Here is an 18,212-nt window from a genome sequence, read left to right as displayed (position 1 = left end):
GATCTAGTACTTTAGTCCTGACAATAGGTCAGTTTAATTAGTCAAGGAAGTTTCACGAGGCAAGGATTCAGCTGTATTTTCAAACTAAGTCTTGTAGTTTCAAGTAATGTTATTAAATGAGGCATTTATATGAGAACAAATGAACTATTGCTAATAGTCACTGAGAATTTCTGAATTCTGGAGGAATCCCGTAGGGAGAAAAGATAAATGTTTCAATTTGTTTACAAGGTAGGTTTTGTGAAACTCCTGCAAGTCAGTTAAGAGAAAATGTTTGCTTAAATCTGCAAAAAACACAACTATTTTTTAAAGGTTTTATTTAAATTCCAGTTAGTTAACATACACTATATTAGTCTGAGGTGTACAACAGTGATTGTATAATTCCATACAACACCCAGTGCTCAACACAAGTGCGCTCCGTAACTCCCACCACTTATTTAACCCGTGCCCCCACCCACCCACCTCTATTCTGGTAGTCATCAGTTTCTTCGATATAGTTAAGTCTATTTTTTGATTTGCTTCTTTTTTTCCCCGTTTGCTTGTTTCTTTATCACACACGAGTGAAATCAGATGGTAGTTCTCGGAATTTTTTCGTTTATACAATACTCTACCTCCATCCAGGTCAGTGCAAATGTCAAGATTTCATTGCTTTTTATGGCTGGGTAATATTCCGTTGTGTACATAGACGGCATCTTTCTTATTCGTTCGTTAGTCAGTGAACACTTGTGCTGGACTGTTTGAATCAAAAATGCTCACTGCCACTAATTCTCCAACTTCAACAATTCTGTGCCTTGGAAAGAGAACACAGAACTATACTCATCATGGGTTGACTGAAGACAGGAAGGTCCCTCACAGCAATGCATCAGCTTCCCTAAAACGTCACCCACGTAGAGTGGATCTAACCATAAATGGGCTTATATACCTGGGATATTAGTGCTTTGATGAGACCAACCACAGCCCATGACTTGCTGATCCTATTAGTGTCCAGAAGGCTTCTTCATCGCCAAAATTTACTCTTATATGTGACATTTTACAGCTAGGCCCACACCTGTGCACCATTCATTACCCCCTCCTCCATCCACTGTCACTGATCTATGTCTGGGCAATCACAGTAATCGCCACACAAAATCTGTTCTTCAGTAACACACAATTCGACTGAATCATGAAGATAAAAGATGAATTCCTTAATCCTCAGAAACTCACCCCATTTCCAAAATCCTCATCTCTGTGACATTTACTCATTAGATGACACCACCAAGAGCTGCCTATGACTTTGGTGACAAAAGGGAGCCACCTCCAGTTCCCTTCCCACATTGAAAGGGCTCCTCACATATTCATTTCATACGTCTTATCTCTCTAAAGATGGTGCCATGGTCACGTTTTACTTATATTCTCATTCCACATCCCAGTGCTAAATGTCTGAATTAATACTGTGTCCCACTGGGGGCACCTGGGTGGCTCAGATGGTTGAGCAACCGACTTCGGCTTAGGTCATGATCTTGCACTTTGTGAGTTTGAGCCCCGCATCGGGCTCTGTGCTGACAGCTCGGAGCCTGGAGCCTGCTTTGGATTGTTCCCCCCTCTCTACTCCTCCCCTGCTCACGCTCTCTCAATGATGAATAAACGTTAAAAAAATAATTTAATAATAAAAAAAAAAATACCGTGTCCCACTGGCCAAACATCTCTATGATCGCATTTAGGATTTCAGTGAGGACATTCTAGCCGCCAACACAGGCAGAAAATGTTTTTGATGCCTATGTAGCTGGAAACAAAAATGAGGAAAAACAGAACTGGAGATCTAGAGATAACTAGGAAATAAAACAAAATAGAAGCTTTATTTTTTGAAATGCAGAGAGTCAGTTGTGTAACTCAAGCATCTTCTCTCCACAGCCAGAATTTATGCCAATTCTTCATCCTGTTTTCTAGCTCTTACCTGGGGCTATATCACTCCCATTGGAATGTTTCCCTACTTATGGGTATCTACTACTCAACCAGTATTGTCATACATACATGCTTACTTCATGTTAAGTATCAAAACAACATTCCCCCCTTATGACTGGGGGCACATACCTTTATTTGGGGCCATAATGTGGTGCTTTAGAGTCCCTGCACAAGGTCCAGATTGGGCCATTGACTACAATAGGTTTAGGTAAATTCTGTGGGAATCTTCTCTAAGCGACACACAAAGGGAAAAGTTGAGGTGGGGGGGGGGGGGGGGTAAGTTATATCAGAAGTTACACTAGGGGTCGCCTGAGTGACTCAATCCGCTAAAGGACTCAGATCATGATCATAAGGCTTGTGAGTTTGGCCCAGGTTGGGTGCTGCCCTGCTGGCAGAGCCTGCTTGGGGTTTTCTGTCTCCGTCTCTCTCTGCCCCTCACCCTCTCTCTCTCTCTCTCAAAATAAATAAATAAACAATAGAAAAAAAAGTTACACTAACTTGTGACTCTACAGGGTTGTTATCTACGGACCATACTAGTGAGAAAAGGCCGGTGTTAGTTCAAGTCCCTGCGAAACTACTGGCTATACAAAATGGCTGCCAAGTGGCACCAACATGGAGTCCTTGAGCTAAACGGTCTATAATACCTCTATATAATCTATACTATATCCGTGTACTATCCCACTAGTCCCGAAAAGGAGAAAATGATACAATTGAGAAACTAGGGAAAAAATAATCACACATTATTTAAACTTTAAAGCCACTGAGAAAATGGATTTCTAGGTGTATTATTCCACTCCATTACAAATACGTGATAGATATCATCAGTTTCCTACAACCTCAAATAAAAATGAGATAGGGTAACATTGGTGGTGGGATAATACTTCATTCATTACACATCCATGCGATCACGTTAAAAACCATTATGTTTTAGTAACTAAAATATATTAAGTTCACAAATAGACTAAGTAATGCATTCCAAATCCACTCTATAACCCTTCTTCAAAATACAGAATACAGGCATTCAAAAAGCATTGGTCTCCTGATATAATGATGTGGAAATAGTACTTTCCATAATTTTCAGGCCTGAGGTCCTTCTTAAAAAATGTCTATCTAAAAATCATATGCCGTATGGGGGAAGCATTTGCTATCCTTTCTGACATCTGCGAGGATTGATCCATTTCAACCACATCAACTGACATTCTCTACATCGAATTTTAGCTGTTATGAAGATACACCAGTATTTTACAAGACTGCCATGTCTTTTTTCTTAAAGACCAGTTGGTAAAATAAAAAATACTTATCATATTCGGGAAATGTTTTACTTTGAATAAATGGAGAAGATTGATGTTCTGAACACCTATCTCATTATAAGCATAAATACCATCTCCATTTAGATTTTCTTCATATTGTACATCAGACTGTCCTCCATCTTCCATGAAAATTTAGGTATGCAGGAGTCCCACCTAATGAAGGACATCTCATATCTTTGATGCATCAACAATCAGCCACATACTTTCACACACCCACTAGGAATGAATGAATTCTGCGATTTGAGAGTAGAAATACAATAATACTTGCTAGTCAAATATCTCAGGGTCAATGTAAGAAAAAAAAACACATTGAAATTAATTATACCTATGCAAAAATCCATCCACTTAAGCTTTTGAAGCATATTAGCATATATATTATCTAAGTGTTTAGCTTTGTATTTTTACTTATAATGAGTATTTTGATGTAATGTCTAAATAGGCTGACTGACATAATGCTTGCCACTTGATTTGTCACCTCTATTGACATTTGATATTCAATTAAATATTTTCCTAAATATTTATATCTTTCAAGTCACTTTCCTCTATGCACTCTGGTGTTTGCTAAAATGTACATTAAAATGAAGGTCTTTGCTCATTCATTACATTTTCAGGGATTGAATCTGGTGTGCATTTGGATTCCGGTTAAAGGCACTGCAACTCTCTACATGTTACGGTTTCTAAACTGTTTAGATAGCTATGATGTTGAACAAATTGTGAGTTTCGGCTACAGGATTGCCACATTCTTTACTTTTGTAATGTTTCTCCTCAGTATAAAGTCTGTGATGCTCAGTAGGGTTGAGCCTAAAAGTCTTACCAGATTCTTTACATTGGTAAATTTTTCCTCCAGTATTAATTCTGTGATATTGAATGAGGCTTGACCTCTGATTAAAGGGCTTGCCAAATTCTTTATATTTGCAAACTCCTCTCCAGTATAACTTCTCTGTTCAGGAGTCAGGGTTTAGCATTGCTTAAAGGTCAGGCTACATTCTTGACATTTGTATGGTTCCTCTCCAATAGAATTCTCTGATGTGGAATAAGGGCTGAGAAGTCCTTAATAGTTTTCTCATTCTTTAGATTTGTAAGGTTTGCTCCAGTGTGAATTCTGTGATGATGAGTAAAGGTTAACCAGAGATTAAGTGTTTTGCCACATTCTTTACTTTGGTAAGGTTTCTCTTAAGTGTGTATTCTGTGATGTTGAATAAGATGTGAATACTGGATAAAGGTGTGGCCACATTCTTCACATTTGTAAGGTTTCTCTCCAGTATGAATTCTGTGATGTCGAGTAAGGTTTGAGTGCCTGTTAAAGGCCTGGCCACATACTTTACATTTGTAAGGTTTCTCTCCAGTATGGACTCTGTGATGACGAGTAAGGTATGAGTGCCTGTTAAAGGCCTGGCCACATTCTTTACATTGGAAAGGTTTCTCTCCTGTATGAATTCTGTGATGCTGAGTAAGGTTTGAGTGTCTGTTAAAGGCCTGGCCACATTCTTTACATTGGAAAGGTTTCTCTCTAGTATGGATTCTGTGATGTTGATTAAGATGTGAGTGCTGGTTAAAGGCCTGGCCACATTCTTTACATTTGAAAGGTTTCTCTCCAGTATGAATCCTGTGATGTCGAGTCAGGTTGGAGTGCTGGTTAAAGGACTGGCCACATTCTTTACATTGGTAAGGTTTCTCTCCAGTATGGATTCTGTGATGTTGGGTAAGGTATGAGTGATGGTTAAAAGCTTGGCCACATTCATTACATTGGTAAGGTTTCTCTCCCGTATGAATTCTGTGATGTTGAGTAAGGTTTGAGTGCTGGATAAAGGCTTGGCCACATTCTTTACATTGGTAAGGTTTCTCTCCAGTATGAGTTCTGTAATGGTGAGTAAGGGTTGTGTGCTGCCTAAAGGCCTTGCCACATTCTTTACATATGTAAGGTTTCTCTCCAGTGTGAGTTCTGTAATGTTTACTAAGGATTGAGTGCCATTTAAAGGTCTTGCCACATTCTTTACATTGGTAAGGTTTCTCACCTGTATGAACTCTGTAATGACCAACAAGGGTTGCATGCTGGGTAAAGGCCATCCCACATTCTTGACATTTGTACGGTTTTTCTCCAGTATGGATTCTGTGATGTTCAGTAAGATGTGAGTGCCTGGTAAAGAGTTTTCCACATTCATTACATTTGTAAAGATTCTCTCCAGTATGAATTCTGTGATGTTGAGTAAGGCTTGAGTGGTGGATAAAGACCTTGCCACATTCGTTACAAATGTAACTTTTCTCTCCAGCACCGATTGTCTTATGTATATACAGTCTTGATGACTGACTATACATGTTCCCAGGTTTATTACGTCTGTATGAGTTTTTTCCCACATGCATTCTCTGATGATCCATAACATTGGAGGTCTGGTTAAGAGCTTTGTCACATTCATTATATTTATAAGGATTCTCTCCCATATGCATACTCTTATGTATAATGAGGTTGGAGCCTTGATAAAAGACTTCCCATTTATTACACTCAAAATGGTTCTCTGGAAAATGAGTAATCAGATGTTTATTAACATTTGACCCCTGGATAAATATCTTCTCAGATTCACTGTATTGAGCAATTATGTTTTCATTGAAAATGCTCTGGTAGTTTTGCAGGGTTGACTCCTCGGTGAAGGAACTCTCAAACTGATACCACATAGCGCTTTTTTCTTCATTTTTAAATCCCTGATTTTCAGAAATATTGGACTGAAAGGTCAATGCAAACCTATTTTCAAAATGGTTCAAATAATTATTTTCGGCCTGGACTAGGTAATTTTCCAGATTTTCCAAATTTGGATTCTGCACATACGTATCTTTGATCATTGGATTTGAACCATTGCTTACAGAAACACAAGGCTTTGCAGAAGTAGTTGACTTAAAAAGGGATGTCGTCCAGAATGTTTTATATCCTTCACCGTCTGGGGCGGTGAGATTCTCATAATGGGCAGTTATCTCTGTTTGGATACGTCCTTCATATCTCGGATGCTCTGCACTCTCTCCATCATTGTCCCAGTCTATCATTAAGTGTAAATTCTCAAGGGCACTCTGTTTATATCTACCCAGTGACACATTCTGAAAACAAGATTCTATGCACGGCTTTGGCAGCAAGCTCTGGGTGTCATTTGAAGATACGGCTGAAAGAGATCAAATAACAGAAAAATAAAATCATTTTTATCCAACTACTGTCAGATAAATACACTGACGAATTCTAACATGCAAAATTAAAATCGATCGGAGAGGGGCGCCTGGGTGGCTCAGTCGGTTAAGCGTCCAACTTCGGCTCAGGTCATGATCTCACAGCTTGTGGGTTCGAGCCCCACGTCATGCTCTATGCTGATGGCTCAGAGCCTGGAGCCTGTTTCAGATTCTGTGTCTCCCTCTCTCTCTGCCCCTCCCCTGTTCATGCTCTGTCTCTCTCTGTCTCAAAAATAAACGTAAAAAAAAAAAAAATTTTTTTTAATAAAATAAAAAAAAATAAAATCAATCGGAGAACTTCAGCAAGACGGTTGAGAAGCAATCATCAGGACCTCATTCTGCCGGCACACAGAAATTTGCATAGAACGTGCTGACCACGTAGCCTAAGAGATCATTCTGGAGTACACGTCACTTTTCTATATGCCAAAAAGTCAGAAGTACCGTTTGAGAACAAAATTGGCAGAAGGAAGGAAATCTAAACATCAACCACAAATGAACAAAACAGGGTATAGCAAAAAGTAGACAGTGCCAACAAGAAAAGGAGCTGGTGTTCAGAAAAGATCAACAAACGTGACAGACCTGTAACTAAATCAGGGAAGAAAGACAGAGAAGACCAAGTACAATCAGAAGTGAAAGCAGACACATTAAAACTGATATGACAGAAACAAAAATAATTATAAGAGGTGACCATGCCCACAAATAGGTATCCAAAAAAAAAAAAAAAAAGAACCTGTGTGTATGGGGTGCCCGAATGACTCAGTTGGTTAAACATCTGAAATGGCTGAGGTCAACATCTCAGGGTTGTGAGACAGAGGCCCACTTGGGGCTGCCTGAGGAGTGTGGAGTCTGCTTAAGATGCTCTCCCTCTATCTCTGCCCCTCCCCTGCTCTCCCACCCCTGTACTTTCTCACTCTAAACAAAATTAAATTAAATTAAATTGACTTCTGGGGAGCCTGGGCAGCTCAGGCAGTTTAATGTCTGACTCGGTTTCAGCTCAGGTCATGATCTCACAGTTTGAGGAGTTCCAGCCCCATGTTGGACACCATGTTGACAGTGTGGAGCCTAGTTGAGATTCTCTTGTCTTCCTCTCTCTGCTCCTCCCCAAGTTGCACTCTCTTTCTCTCTCAAAATAAATAAACTTAAAAAAAAACTTACTTGTAAAAAAATAAGTATAAATTTCAAAAGGTGTTACATACCTGACTCCATCATGGAGAAATATATAAAAATAAAATAAAATAAGAAATATATATAATTTTTGAGACAGGGACAGAATGCGAGCTGGGGAGGGGCAGAGAGAGAGAGGGAGACACAGAATACAAATCAGGCTCCAGGTTCTGAGCTGTCAGCACAGAGCCCAACATGGGGCTCAAACCCACGGACCGTGAGATCATGACCTGAGCTGAAGTCGGACGTTTCACTGACTGAGCCACCCAGGCGCCCCTATATATATATCAAAAAAAAAAAATCTCAACTTGCCAACAGCTAAGTAGATTAGATTGATAAAGAAATTTTATTTTTCTTTTAAGCTTATTTGTTTTGAGAGGGAAAGGAAAGTAGGGGGGAGGGGGCAGAGAGGGAGGGAGAATTTCAAGCAGGCCCCAGGTTGTCAACGCAGATCCTGATGCAAGGCTCGAACCCAGGACTCGAGATCATGACCTGAGCTGAAGTCTGATACTTAACCAACTGAGCCACCCACGAGTCCTACTAAAGAAATTTCTACAAACTTTCAACAATGAAAGGTCCTCTGCCAGATGATTCATTTAATGAGAAACAGATGAAACAATGAGAAAGTGCTTCCAATCTCCTCCAACATTTCCAAGAAGTGAAGATAAATTATCAAAACACTCTCTGTGACAGGACAATCACCTGGTTATCAAAGCCAAAGGAAGACACAAGTACACAAGAGTACAAAGTACTACCTGTGAGGAATATTCAATAAAGTCCACAATAAATTAAAGCAAAATGAATCAAAAGCACACTTCGATATTTTACAACATAATCAAGTGGGAATTCTTCCTGTAACTCAGGGGTGTTTCAACTTACAGAAATCAAGAAATTTAAGACTGCACATTAACCAAGAGAAAATCAAACAGGACATGATGCTCTTAATTGTCGCAGAACAAGAGTGTGTGAGCATATTGGAAAGCGTTTCATGATTTACAACACTCAATAGTAGGAACAGAAGGAAACTACCTCAGCCTAATAAAGAACACAAATGTACAAAAGTTGAAATCTAACATATTCAAAGATAAAAGACTGAAAGTTTCTCCTGCGTGATCATAAACAAGGTAAGGAAGCGACTTCACCACTTCCATCGGACAAAGTACTGGAATATTCTAGTCAGAACAGTTAGGCAAGAAAACATACAAAAAAGGAATCCAATATAAAAAAACTATCTGTTCACAGATGACATGATCTAAGAAAATCCTCAAGAATCCTTATTTCTTTTTTCTGTTATTTTATTTTTTTGGTCATTCCTTGTATTGTTTATTTCTGCTAATTTTCCCTGCTAGGAAATCCATTTTCAAACTTTTTTATGCTATAAATGCTTATGTTAAGAAAAATTTCAGCAGCACCTGGGTTCAGTCAGTTAAGCGTCCAACGTCAGCTCAGGGCATGATCTCAGTTCATGAGTTCGAGTCCCGCTCCCTGCTGACAGCTGGGAGCATGAAGCCTGCTTCAGATTCTGTCTGTGTCTCCCTCTCTCTCAATCTATCCCTCCCCAGCTTGCGTGCTCTCTCTCAAAAATGAACAAACATTAAAACAAAAAAAGAAAAATTTCAGATAAACAACTTAACACTACACTACAAGGAAGTAGGAAAAGAACAGAGCTGAGATTTAGTAGAGGAAGGAAATGACAAAGAAAAATTAAAAATAAATAGAGATCAGAATAAGCAAAAACATAAGACTGAAAGTAACACAATTTCCATCAAAATCCCAACGCCATTTTTGGCAGGAAGATCAAAGCCTGTCCTAACATTTATATGGATTTTACAGAATGACACATACACAGAGCAATCCTGAAAATACATCGAGATCATGTTGCTGGCAGCACACTTCCTGATTGAAAGCAACTACAAATCCGTAGCTATAAAAATAATGAACTACAAACATAAAGAGAAGCATACAGTAACGGAAACACGTAGGTGAGTCACATGCGTACTTCTCCAGTGTTAACGTGTATGAGAACAAAGTGGCAATCTTGTTAAAATTCATATTCTGCTTTGGATTTTTGTAGGTGGGTTCCAAGTCTCCACATTTCTTATAAGCTTGAAAGTGATGCCAACCTTTGGCTCAAGAGCCATATTTTTGTTTTTTTTTTTTTTTTAATTTTTAACGTTCATTCATTTTTTGAGAGAGAGAGGCAGACAGAGCATGAGTGGGGGAGGGGCAGAAAGAGAGAGACAGAGTCCAAAGCAGGCTCCAGGCTCTGAGCTGTCAGCACAGAGCCCAACGCAGGGCTTGAACTCATGAACCACGAGATCATGACCTAAGCCAAAGTCGGATGCTTATCGGACTGAGCCACCCAGATGCCCCAAGAGCCACAGTTTTAGGTTCCAAAAATAAACATAAAAAAAGAAGAAATCGTGGATGACTGTGAACTTAAAGACTATTGTAGAAATTACAAGTTTTTTTGGTTTTTTTTTTGAGACAGAAAGAGACAGTATGAACGGGGGAGGGTCAGAGAGAGGGAGACACAGAATCTGAAACAGGCTCCAGGCTCTGAGCTGTCAGCACAGAGCCCAATGCGGGGCTCGAACTCACAGACCGCAAGATCATGACCTGAGCCGAAGTCGGACGCTTAACCAACTGAGCCACCCAGGTGCCCCTAGAAATTACAACTTCTAATGTCGAGAACAGAAACGATGGTTCTCGAACATTTCCTACACACTGCATACCATTATAACACTTTTTCATAAACGTACCCATGAATCCACAGTAACCTATGAGAACTGTTCATCTTTCAAAAGACTCTCTTGACAAAACTTCAGTAATAGCAGAACCTGAGTTTTAGCCCAGACTACCTGCCTGTGAATTCACCTAAGAGAAACACGCAGACCGTTGTACAGACACAACCTTCAAGGAGATTCACAGGTTTCAGAGTGACTGTGGGAATGGAAACACAATTAAACCACAGAACTCATCCACTACAAGAGGTAATTGAGGATAAAACATAAAACACAAAAATTCCAAATTTCAAGAAAGGAATAAAAATGGGGTGCCTGGGTGGTTCAGTTACAGCTCAGGTCACAACCTCACGGTTCGTGAGTTCAAGCCCCCACATTGGGCTCTGTGGTGACGGCTCAGAGCCTGGAGCCTGCTTGGGATTCTGTGACTCCCTCTCTCTTTGCCCCTCCCCCGCTTACGCGCTGGTGCTTTCTCTCTCAAAAATAAACATTAAAAAAATTTTTAATAAGAAAATAATAAAATAAAATAAACCATGTTTTTAAAAAGAGCATGCTCTAATTTCTAGCTAAAGCAATACGTGACTGAGCACAGTGTTCATAGAAAAGAATTAAATGTCAAATTAGTTTCTTAGTATGAATGCAGGAAAACATAATAAATAATAGAAAATAGAATATAAGGAGGGGCGCCTGGGTGGCTCAGTCAGTTGGGAGGCTGACTACAGTTCAGGTCACGATCTCGCGGTCCATGAGTTCAAGCCCCGCGTCAGGCTATGTGCCGACAACTCAGAGCCTTGAGCCTGCATCTGATTCTGTGTGTCCCTCTTTCTGTCCCTTCCCTGCTTGCTGTCTCTCTCTCAATCTCAAAAATAATAAACTTTTTTTTTAATTTTAAATAGAATACAAGGGAAAATATAAAAAATAGAATACAAGTAAAAACATAAAAATCTTGGTAAATCCAAATCCTAATATCTACATTAGAATACTAATTCTTCACCTAATCAAATTGTTACAGTAAAGTGTGAATAACTTGGATGATGCCACTTCCAAGAAGCAAAAACACCAGTAACTAAAGAAATCTTTTTTAATGTCTGTGTATTTTGACAGAGAGGGAGAGAGGGTGGGTAGAGACAGAGAATAGCAAACAGACTCCATGCTCAGCACAGAGCCCGACGCGGGGCTGGATCTCAGGACCCTGAGATCACAACCTGAGTTGTCAAGAATCAGAGGCTTAACTGAATGAACCACCCTGTCCCCTAAAGAAATCTTTCTTAGTGTTCTCCAATTCAGAAGGAAGAAGTGAAATGTAGCAATTAAACTATATGGAATTGGATATACTCCCTGAACAATTATTTCCATATTCAAATTAATTTTGAACACGTCATTTTGTGCAAACTGTTCTAAAAATCCCTGAGCAAGTTATATGAGCAACAACTAATATACAGCCGAACAAGGAAAACAGAGATGTTATACAATTAATAGCTAGGTAGACAAGACAGGATTTGCCTGGAGAGATTCTCAAACCAAGATACATGAGATTTAAGAGAAATAACTTCAATACAATGTAGAGAAAATTATTTCCATTAGGTATCTCTTAACATTTTTGTTTGCTAGAAAACCATCAATTTTTTAATATATTTTAGAGAAAGAGCGTGCAAGCAGGAGAGGGGCAGAGAGACAGAGACAGAATCTGAAGCAGGCTCCAGGCTCTGAGCCATCAGCACAGAGCCTGATGTGGGGCTTGAACTCACGAAAAGTGAGATCATGACCTGAGCTGAAGTCGGACACTCAACCGAGCCACCCAGGCGCCCCTAAAATCATCAATTTTGAAATTTGGGAATTATCTCTTTTGATGCAATATTCCCTTTCCTATTGAAGATCTAGGTACAAACACCCACAAACACAGGCACACATGAACTTCTTTCTAGTTAGTTCTGGGACTCCAAAATCTATCTTTAGCTTAATATAACCTATTGCATTCTGCGCATATCAAAACCAGAAAAACCTGTGTTCTCTATGCTCACAGAAACAAGAATAAAGAAAAATAGGAAAATTTTATAAATAGCGATTGAGAATTCAGTCGGTATGGCTTAGAATTCTTTTAATTTCAAAAGCACTCTCAACAAACCACTACAAGATCACAGTAGGAGTCTTGGTCAAATACCCATTATAAGCATTCAAGAGTCTTTCTTGGGGCTCCTGTTGTGGCTCAGTTGGTTAAGTGTCTGACGTCGGTTAAGGTCATGATCTCATAGTTTGTGACTTCGAGCCCTGCAGGCTCTGTGCTGTCAGTGGAGAGCCTGCTTGGGACTCTTTCTCTCTCTCAAAATAAAATAAACTTAAAAAAAATTAAAGAAATAAAAGAGAATCATTCTTCTTCTGATAGAATGATCTGTGAGTTCTGCTTCCCATGCTTTACAGAGGCTAAGGGGCGCCTGGGTGTCTCCGTCGGTTGAGCGGCCAACTTCGGCTCAGGTCATGATCTCGCGGTCCGTGAGTTCGAGCCCCGCGTCGGGCTCTGGGCTGACAGCTCAGAGCCTGGAGCCTGTTTCAGATTCTGTGTCTCCCTCTCTCTGACCCTCCCCTGTTCATGCTCTGTCTCTCTGTCTCAAAAATGAATAAACGTTAAAAAAAAAAAAATTAAAAAAAAAACAAACAGAGGCTAATAATCAAGTACATGTGGATGTATGATAATTTCACACCCTTTTACGGGAAGAGTTAGCCAATCTTTCCTCAGATATTTGTGAAATTTTCTTTATGTCAACCACATAATTAATATTCATGACTTCCACGAATGGCCATTTAAGACATCCATATTTTGATGCAATTCCAATGTTTCCCACTTAAACGGCAACTGGCAAAACTATTTAAAATTCTGAGTTTCTCTGTCTTACTTTAGCGCAAAGAATGATGCCCTGAACACCTACTTCATGCTGACTTTGTCACTCTTACACGTCAACCACAAACAGGATACCCCTGTGGACCCCCCTTTGTACAGTCAGTATACACGACAGCCTCCTTGATCTTTCATGGAAAAGTAGGTACGAAGGTGCCTGGGTGGATCCGTCAGTTAAGCGTCTGACTTTGGCTTAGGTCATGAGTTCAAGTCACCCGATGGGTGAGCATAAACCCCACTTCTCTCTCCCACACTCTCTCTGCCCCTCCCTCACTTGTGCCCTCTTTGTCAACAAAAAAAAAAAAAAGAAAAAGAAAAAGAAAAAGAAACGAAATGTAGGCATGAGCGTATTCCTCAACATAAAAGAGCCCCTCAACAATCAAATCATTTTGCATGCACAGAAGTAACACAGGCATAGCATGAGATGATTTCAGAGTAAAAGTAGGGACACCTGGCTGGCTCAGTGTGTTTAGAGTCCAACTCTTGATCTCAGCTCAGGTAATGATCTTGGTTTGGGACATGGAGCCCAAGGTATCTCCCCAGGATGTTATTACCTCTTGTTGAAAACTTTTGATCAGGAATTAACAGCTTTGCCACATTCTTTGCAGTTTAGGGTTTTCCTCCATTATGTGTTCTCTCATGTTCAGAAAGTCTGTAGTTCTGTTTAAAGGCTTTGTCACATCATATTTTACATTTGGCAGCCTTCTCCCCACTACGTTCTACTTCGGGTTGGAAGTTTTGAGTAGTATTTTACTGCTTTGCCACATTTTGTAGATTTGTAATATTTCTTCCCATTATAAAATCTGTGTTGTTGGGGAGCTTGGTTGGATCCGATGGTAAAGTGTGTGAATCTTGATTTCAGCTCAGGTCATGATCTCAAGGTCCGGAGATCAAGCCCCACAATGGGCTCCATCTTAAGACGCTGCTTAAGATTCTCTCTCCCCCTACCCGACCTGTGCACACGCTCTCTCTTTAAATGAATGAATAAACGAGTAAGTAAATCTCTGCCATTGAGTGGGTTTTGAAGTTAAAGGCTTTGCCAAAGTTACTACATTTGTAAGTCTTCTCTTTAGTAAGGATACAGTGGTACATAGTAAGATTTGAACTTTCGTAAAAGACTTCCCCACATTTATTATTTTTATGTGGGCTCTTTGCAGACTGAGTTCTCTGATGTTTATTTGGATTTGACCCTTGATTAGCATTTTCCCAGATTCACTGTATGGGTAAGTTATGTCTCCATTATAAATACCTCACTAATTACAGAAGATACAGTCCTCACTAAAGATCTCCCTATGTTCACAACACATGAAAACTTGCTGCAAACTAAGTATTATGTGATAACTATTGAGCAGTGAAATCTGGTTAAAGATGCTACCACGTTTATCAAGATTAGAGACTTTGGAACAAGGGATTAAGTGTTAGTGGAAGAATACGAAACCCACCTAAGAGAATTTCTCAAATCAATCCTATTAAGAATTTTTATCTTCATTTTGAAATGTCTAACATTTCAAAAAAAAAAAAAGTCTAACATTTCAAAATGTCTCGGTGAATGATTAATCCAGTTTTACGTTTGAAATGGTTACTTTCAGTATGGATTGGGTGCCTTTCAGATTTTCCAAATGTCCTTTAAGAGAATGTGTATGTTTAAAAAATGGATTTTGGTTCTTGTGTTCAAAGACATTGCTCTGCAAATATAACAGACTTAAAGTGCAGTTCTCCCAAGTGGTTTACACCCTTGATCTCTTCTGGCAGTAAAGATGTCATTATGGATAACTGTCCCAGCTTGGTTATATCCATCAGAACATCCTTTGTTCCCTTTACCAACCCCCATCATCATCCCTGTCATTAAGTATAAATACTCGGGCAACAGCTTCCATATATTCCCAGCACTCTATAGAACGAATCTTCTTTGCCTGTCTTTGCCAACAAGCCTAAGAGGTTATAGAGAGACACAACGAAAAGATACAAAACAGGTTATCTCGCTTACTAAACTCATATGCATAGTCATTAAAATACTGATGTGCAAAATTAACCCCCATCATAGGACATTAGGAGAATGGAGAAATAGGAAGCATCAGGACTTTGATCCTCCATGGAGACAAAATTGACCATATTACCTTTTTTTCAGTGCTCCAGAAGCCAGTTAGGAGAACACAGCACAAGCATTCAAGTATGAATGAAGAAGAACCACACTGAAGGGACAAGAAAAGTTTTTGACAGTTGTGCACAAGAGCTGCTCACTCTCCCTGGCACTCCGTGGGCAAGACCGTGAGAAAAGTCTCAACTCTGCTCAGGAAAGAAAGACATAAGTGAACTGTGTGGGAGCAATAATCTAGCTGCTTTGCAGCTGCCCGGGGGACTTGTTTTTTTGTCACCAGGTGACGTAAAGAGAATGAGAGAACCCCATGATACACTGTGGTGGCTGCTAAGTCCCAAGGTGAGCATTTGTCCAGACATTGGAGAGACTACAGAGCTGAAGACAGAGGGGAAGGTATCACAGGCTCTAAAGAAGTAACTCCACCTCTGTAAACTGAGAAATTAACAAAAACTCAGACAACACAAATGCCCAGAATACATGTGACAAGCACCAAGATTATTGTGATTTGGGTTCTCCTGTACAAATCAAGTTCAGGAGAATGGGCTCAGAGGCTATTTCTTAAATTCCCAAATGTGAACAAAAGATCACAAGGCATACAAAGTAGAAAAACTACTCCAATCAGAGGAATAAAATAAATCTCCAAAACTGGCCCTAAATTAAAAAAGAACTATTAATTACCTGACCAAGAATTCAAATAACCATCATGAAGATGCTCGTGGGAGGAGAGAAAACAGGGAACTAAATGATGTCAGGAAGACTATGCATGGCCAAAATGTAAACCCAAAGAGATGAAAAGTATAACAATCAATCACCCTAGAAACTGGGAGCTGAAGGGTATAATCACGGAATTTAAAAATACACCACAGGGTCACCAACAGATGTGATCCAGCAGAAGAAAGATCAGATTAACTGAGAGACCCCTTGTTGTCAATGATCTATTGAGAGGAGCTAAGAACAAGGTGGAAAAAGACAGAGTCTAGGGATTCATGGGACACCACCAAGTGAACCCAGAAATACATTAAGGGAACCTCATAAGGAGAGGAGAGGGAGAGGGGGCAGAGTTTACAGGAAGAACTACAGGTTTCTACTTCCAACATATGTGGCAAGAAGAGACAAATTCAAGAAGCTCAGTGAGTTCTAAGTAGGATAAATGTCAAGACATGAACCCACTAACACATTATAATTAATCTATCAAAATTCACAGGTGATCAGAGAATTTCAAAACAGTATGACAAAGGAATCTCATACAAGGGAGCTCCTGTAAGATTATTGGTAGGATTCTCAGTAGACCTTAGGGGAAGAATATTATACTATTAGGACAATTCATGTATACAGGATACAACATTCAGTGAACACTAACCAAGGGAAAAAAATCAACATGTGTCACGAAGTATGTGTGCACGATGTGTGTACAAATACATACATAATTTTACTGGTAAAGTGCATAAAGTGGATTCATACTTGAGTTAAACTCACATTATCTTAAAAATCTAAGTTGAAAATTGTCATCCTACCACAAAATACACAGGCAAAAATGAAATCACAACTAAATAGTGTTGTGGAAGAGCCCAACAAAGGAAACACATTATTCACAACTGCAAAACCATAATAAGACAAAATTTACCCCAAAAAAATTCTACATAAAAAATAGTTGAGGGGCGCCTGGGTGGCTTAGTCGGTTGAGTGTCTGACATCGGCTCAGGTCATGATCTCATGGTTCGTGAGTTCAAGCCCCATGTTGGGCTCACTGCTGACATCGTAGAGTCTCCTTCAGATCCTCTGTTCCCCCACCCCACGCCTCTCCCCTGCTTGCATGCTCTTTCTCTCTCTCTCAAAATAAAATAAACTTAAAAAATTTTTTTTTAAATAGATGAATTTTTAAAAGGAAACCTTCTATATAACTATAATTTTAAACTATGACTGTGTACCCCTAAGAAAATAGCACTTTCAATTACTGGTAGGACTTCCTCAATGGTAAAATGAAAAACAGTATTCATTAAAAGCAACCATGGAAAGTTCTAATGAAGAATATTATGAATAAGCACTGAAAAGACATTAAAAAATTGTATTATGTTATTAGAATATTCCTCCTCTTACACAGAATGTGAGGCTATACTCCATTCTTTAGAACCAAGCAGACAAAATAAACCTCTTTTATTTGTAAATAATGAAACACCACCAGAACTGTAAAATATGTTGACAATCACTTTATGAAAAATAAATATTGGGGATTAAATTCAGAAACATTCTGAGGAAAGCAGAAGAGAAACCTATTGGTTATTTTTTACTGAAGTAAAATTACATTATAAAAAAAGCTTTTTAAAATATGGCAATTTTACTAATTATCCACCTTACTTCTTATAAGCATATGCCAATGGCCTATCAGAACTTTTGATCTAAAAATTCAGAGATTAACGGAGCGCCTGGGTGGCTCAGTCGGTTGAGTGTCCGACTTCAGCTCAGGTCATGATCTCGTGGTTTGTGGGATTGAGCCCCACATCTGGCTCTGTGCTGATGGCTCAGAGCTTGAAGCCTGCTTCAGATTCTGTGTCTCCCTCTCTCTCAAAAATAAATAAACATTAAGAAAAAAAAAAAGGCTTTTTAAATTTAGTGATTAATCTCATATATAACTAATCAGAAAACGAGAACACAAATGACAAAATCACAAGAACTTATCATATAAAATAAAATTATAAAATGATGCAATTATTAAGAAATATGGTGATAATTGAGACTTTATGATAGGCTGTGAGTTCTAAGCTCTAAATGTTGGAGCTCCCCTAGGGCATTAATTTCTGTAGGAATTCTAGGATACACATAGATACATTAAATTATTTCACCATTGAGGAATGGAATGC

At 39.2% G+C, this 18,212-nt stretch overlaps 1 protein-coding gene across 1 annotated transcript in view; it reads right to left on the bottom strand.

The window, feature by feature from the left end:
- Positions 1-297: 297 nt before the first annotated feature.
- Positions 298-18,212, bottom strand: part of LOC132691086 (uncharacterized) — a 78,099-nt gene continuing 60,184 nt past the window's right edge. Inside the window, exon 6 of the mRNA XM_060652370.3 lies at positions 298-6,394. Within this exon, the coding sequence (XP_060508353.1) occupies positions 4,422-6,394 (1,973 nt within the window). The 3' untranslated portion in view covers positions 298-4,421. The remainder of the gene's footprint in view (positions 6,395-18,212) is intronic.

The sequence above is a fragment of the Panthera onca genome, chromosome E2, assembly GCF_046562875.1.
Source record: "Panthera onca isolate mPanOnc1 chromosome E2, mPanOnc1 haplotype 2, whole genome shotgun sequence".
Taxonomy (NCBI): Eukaryota; Metazoa; Chordata; class Mammalia; order Carnivora; family Felidae; genus Panthera; species Panthera onca.
Note: the sequence above shows the minus strand (reverse complement) of the source record. Positions and strands in the feature narration are given on the sequence as shown.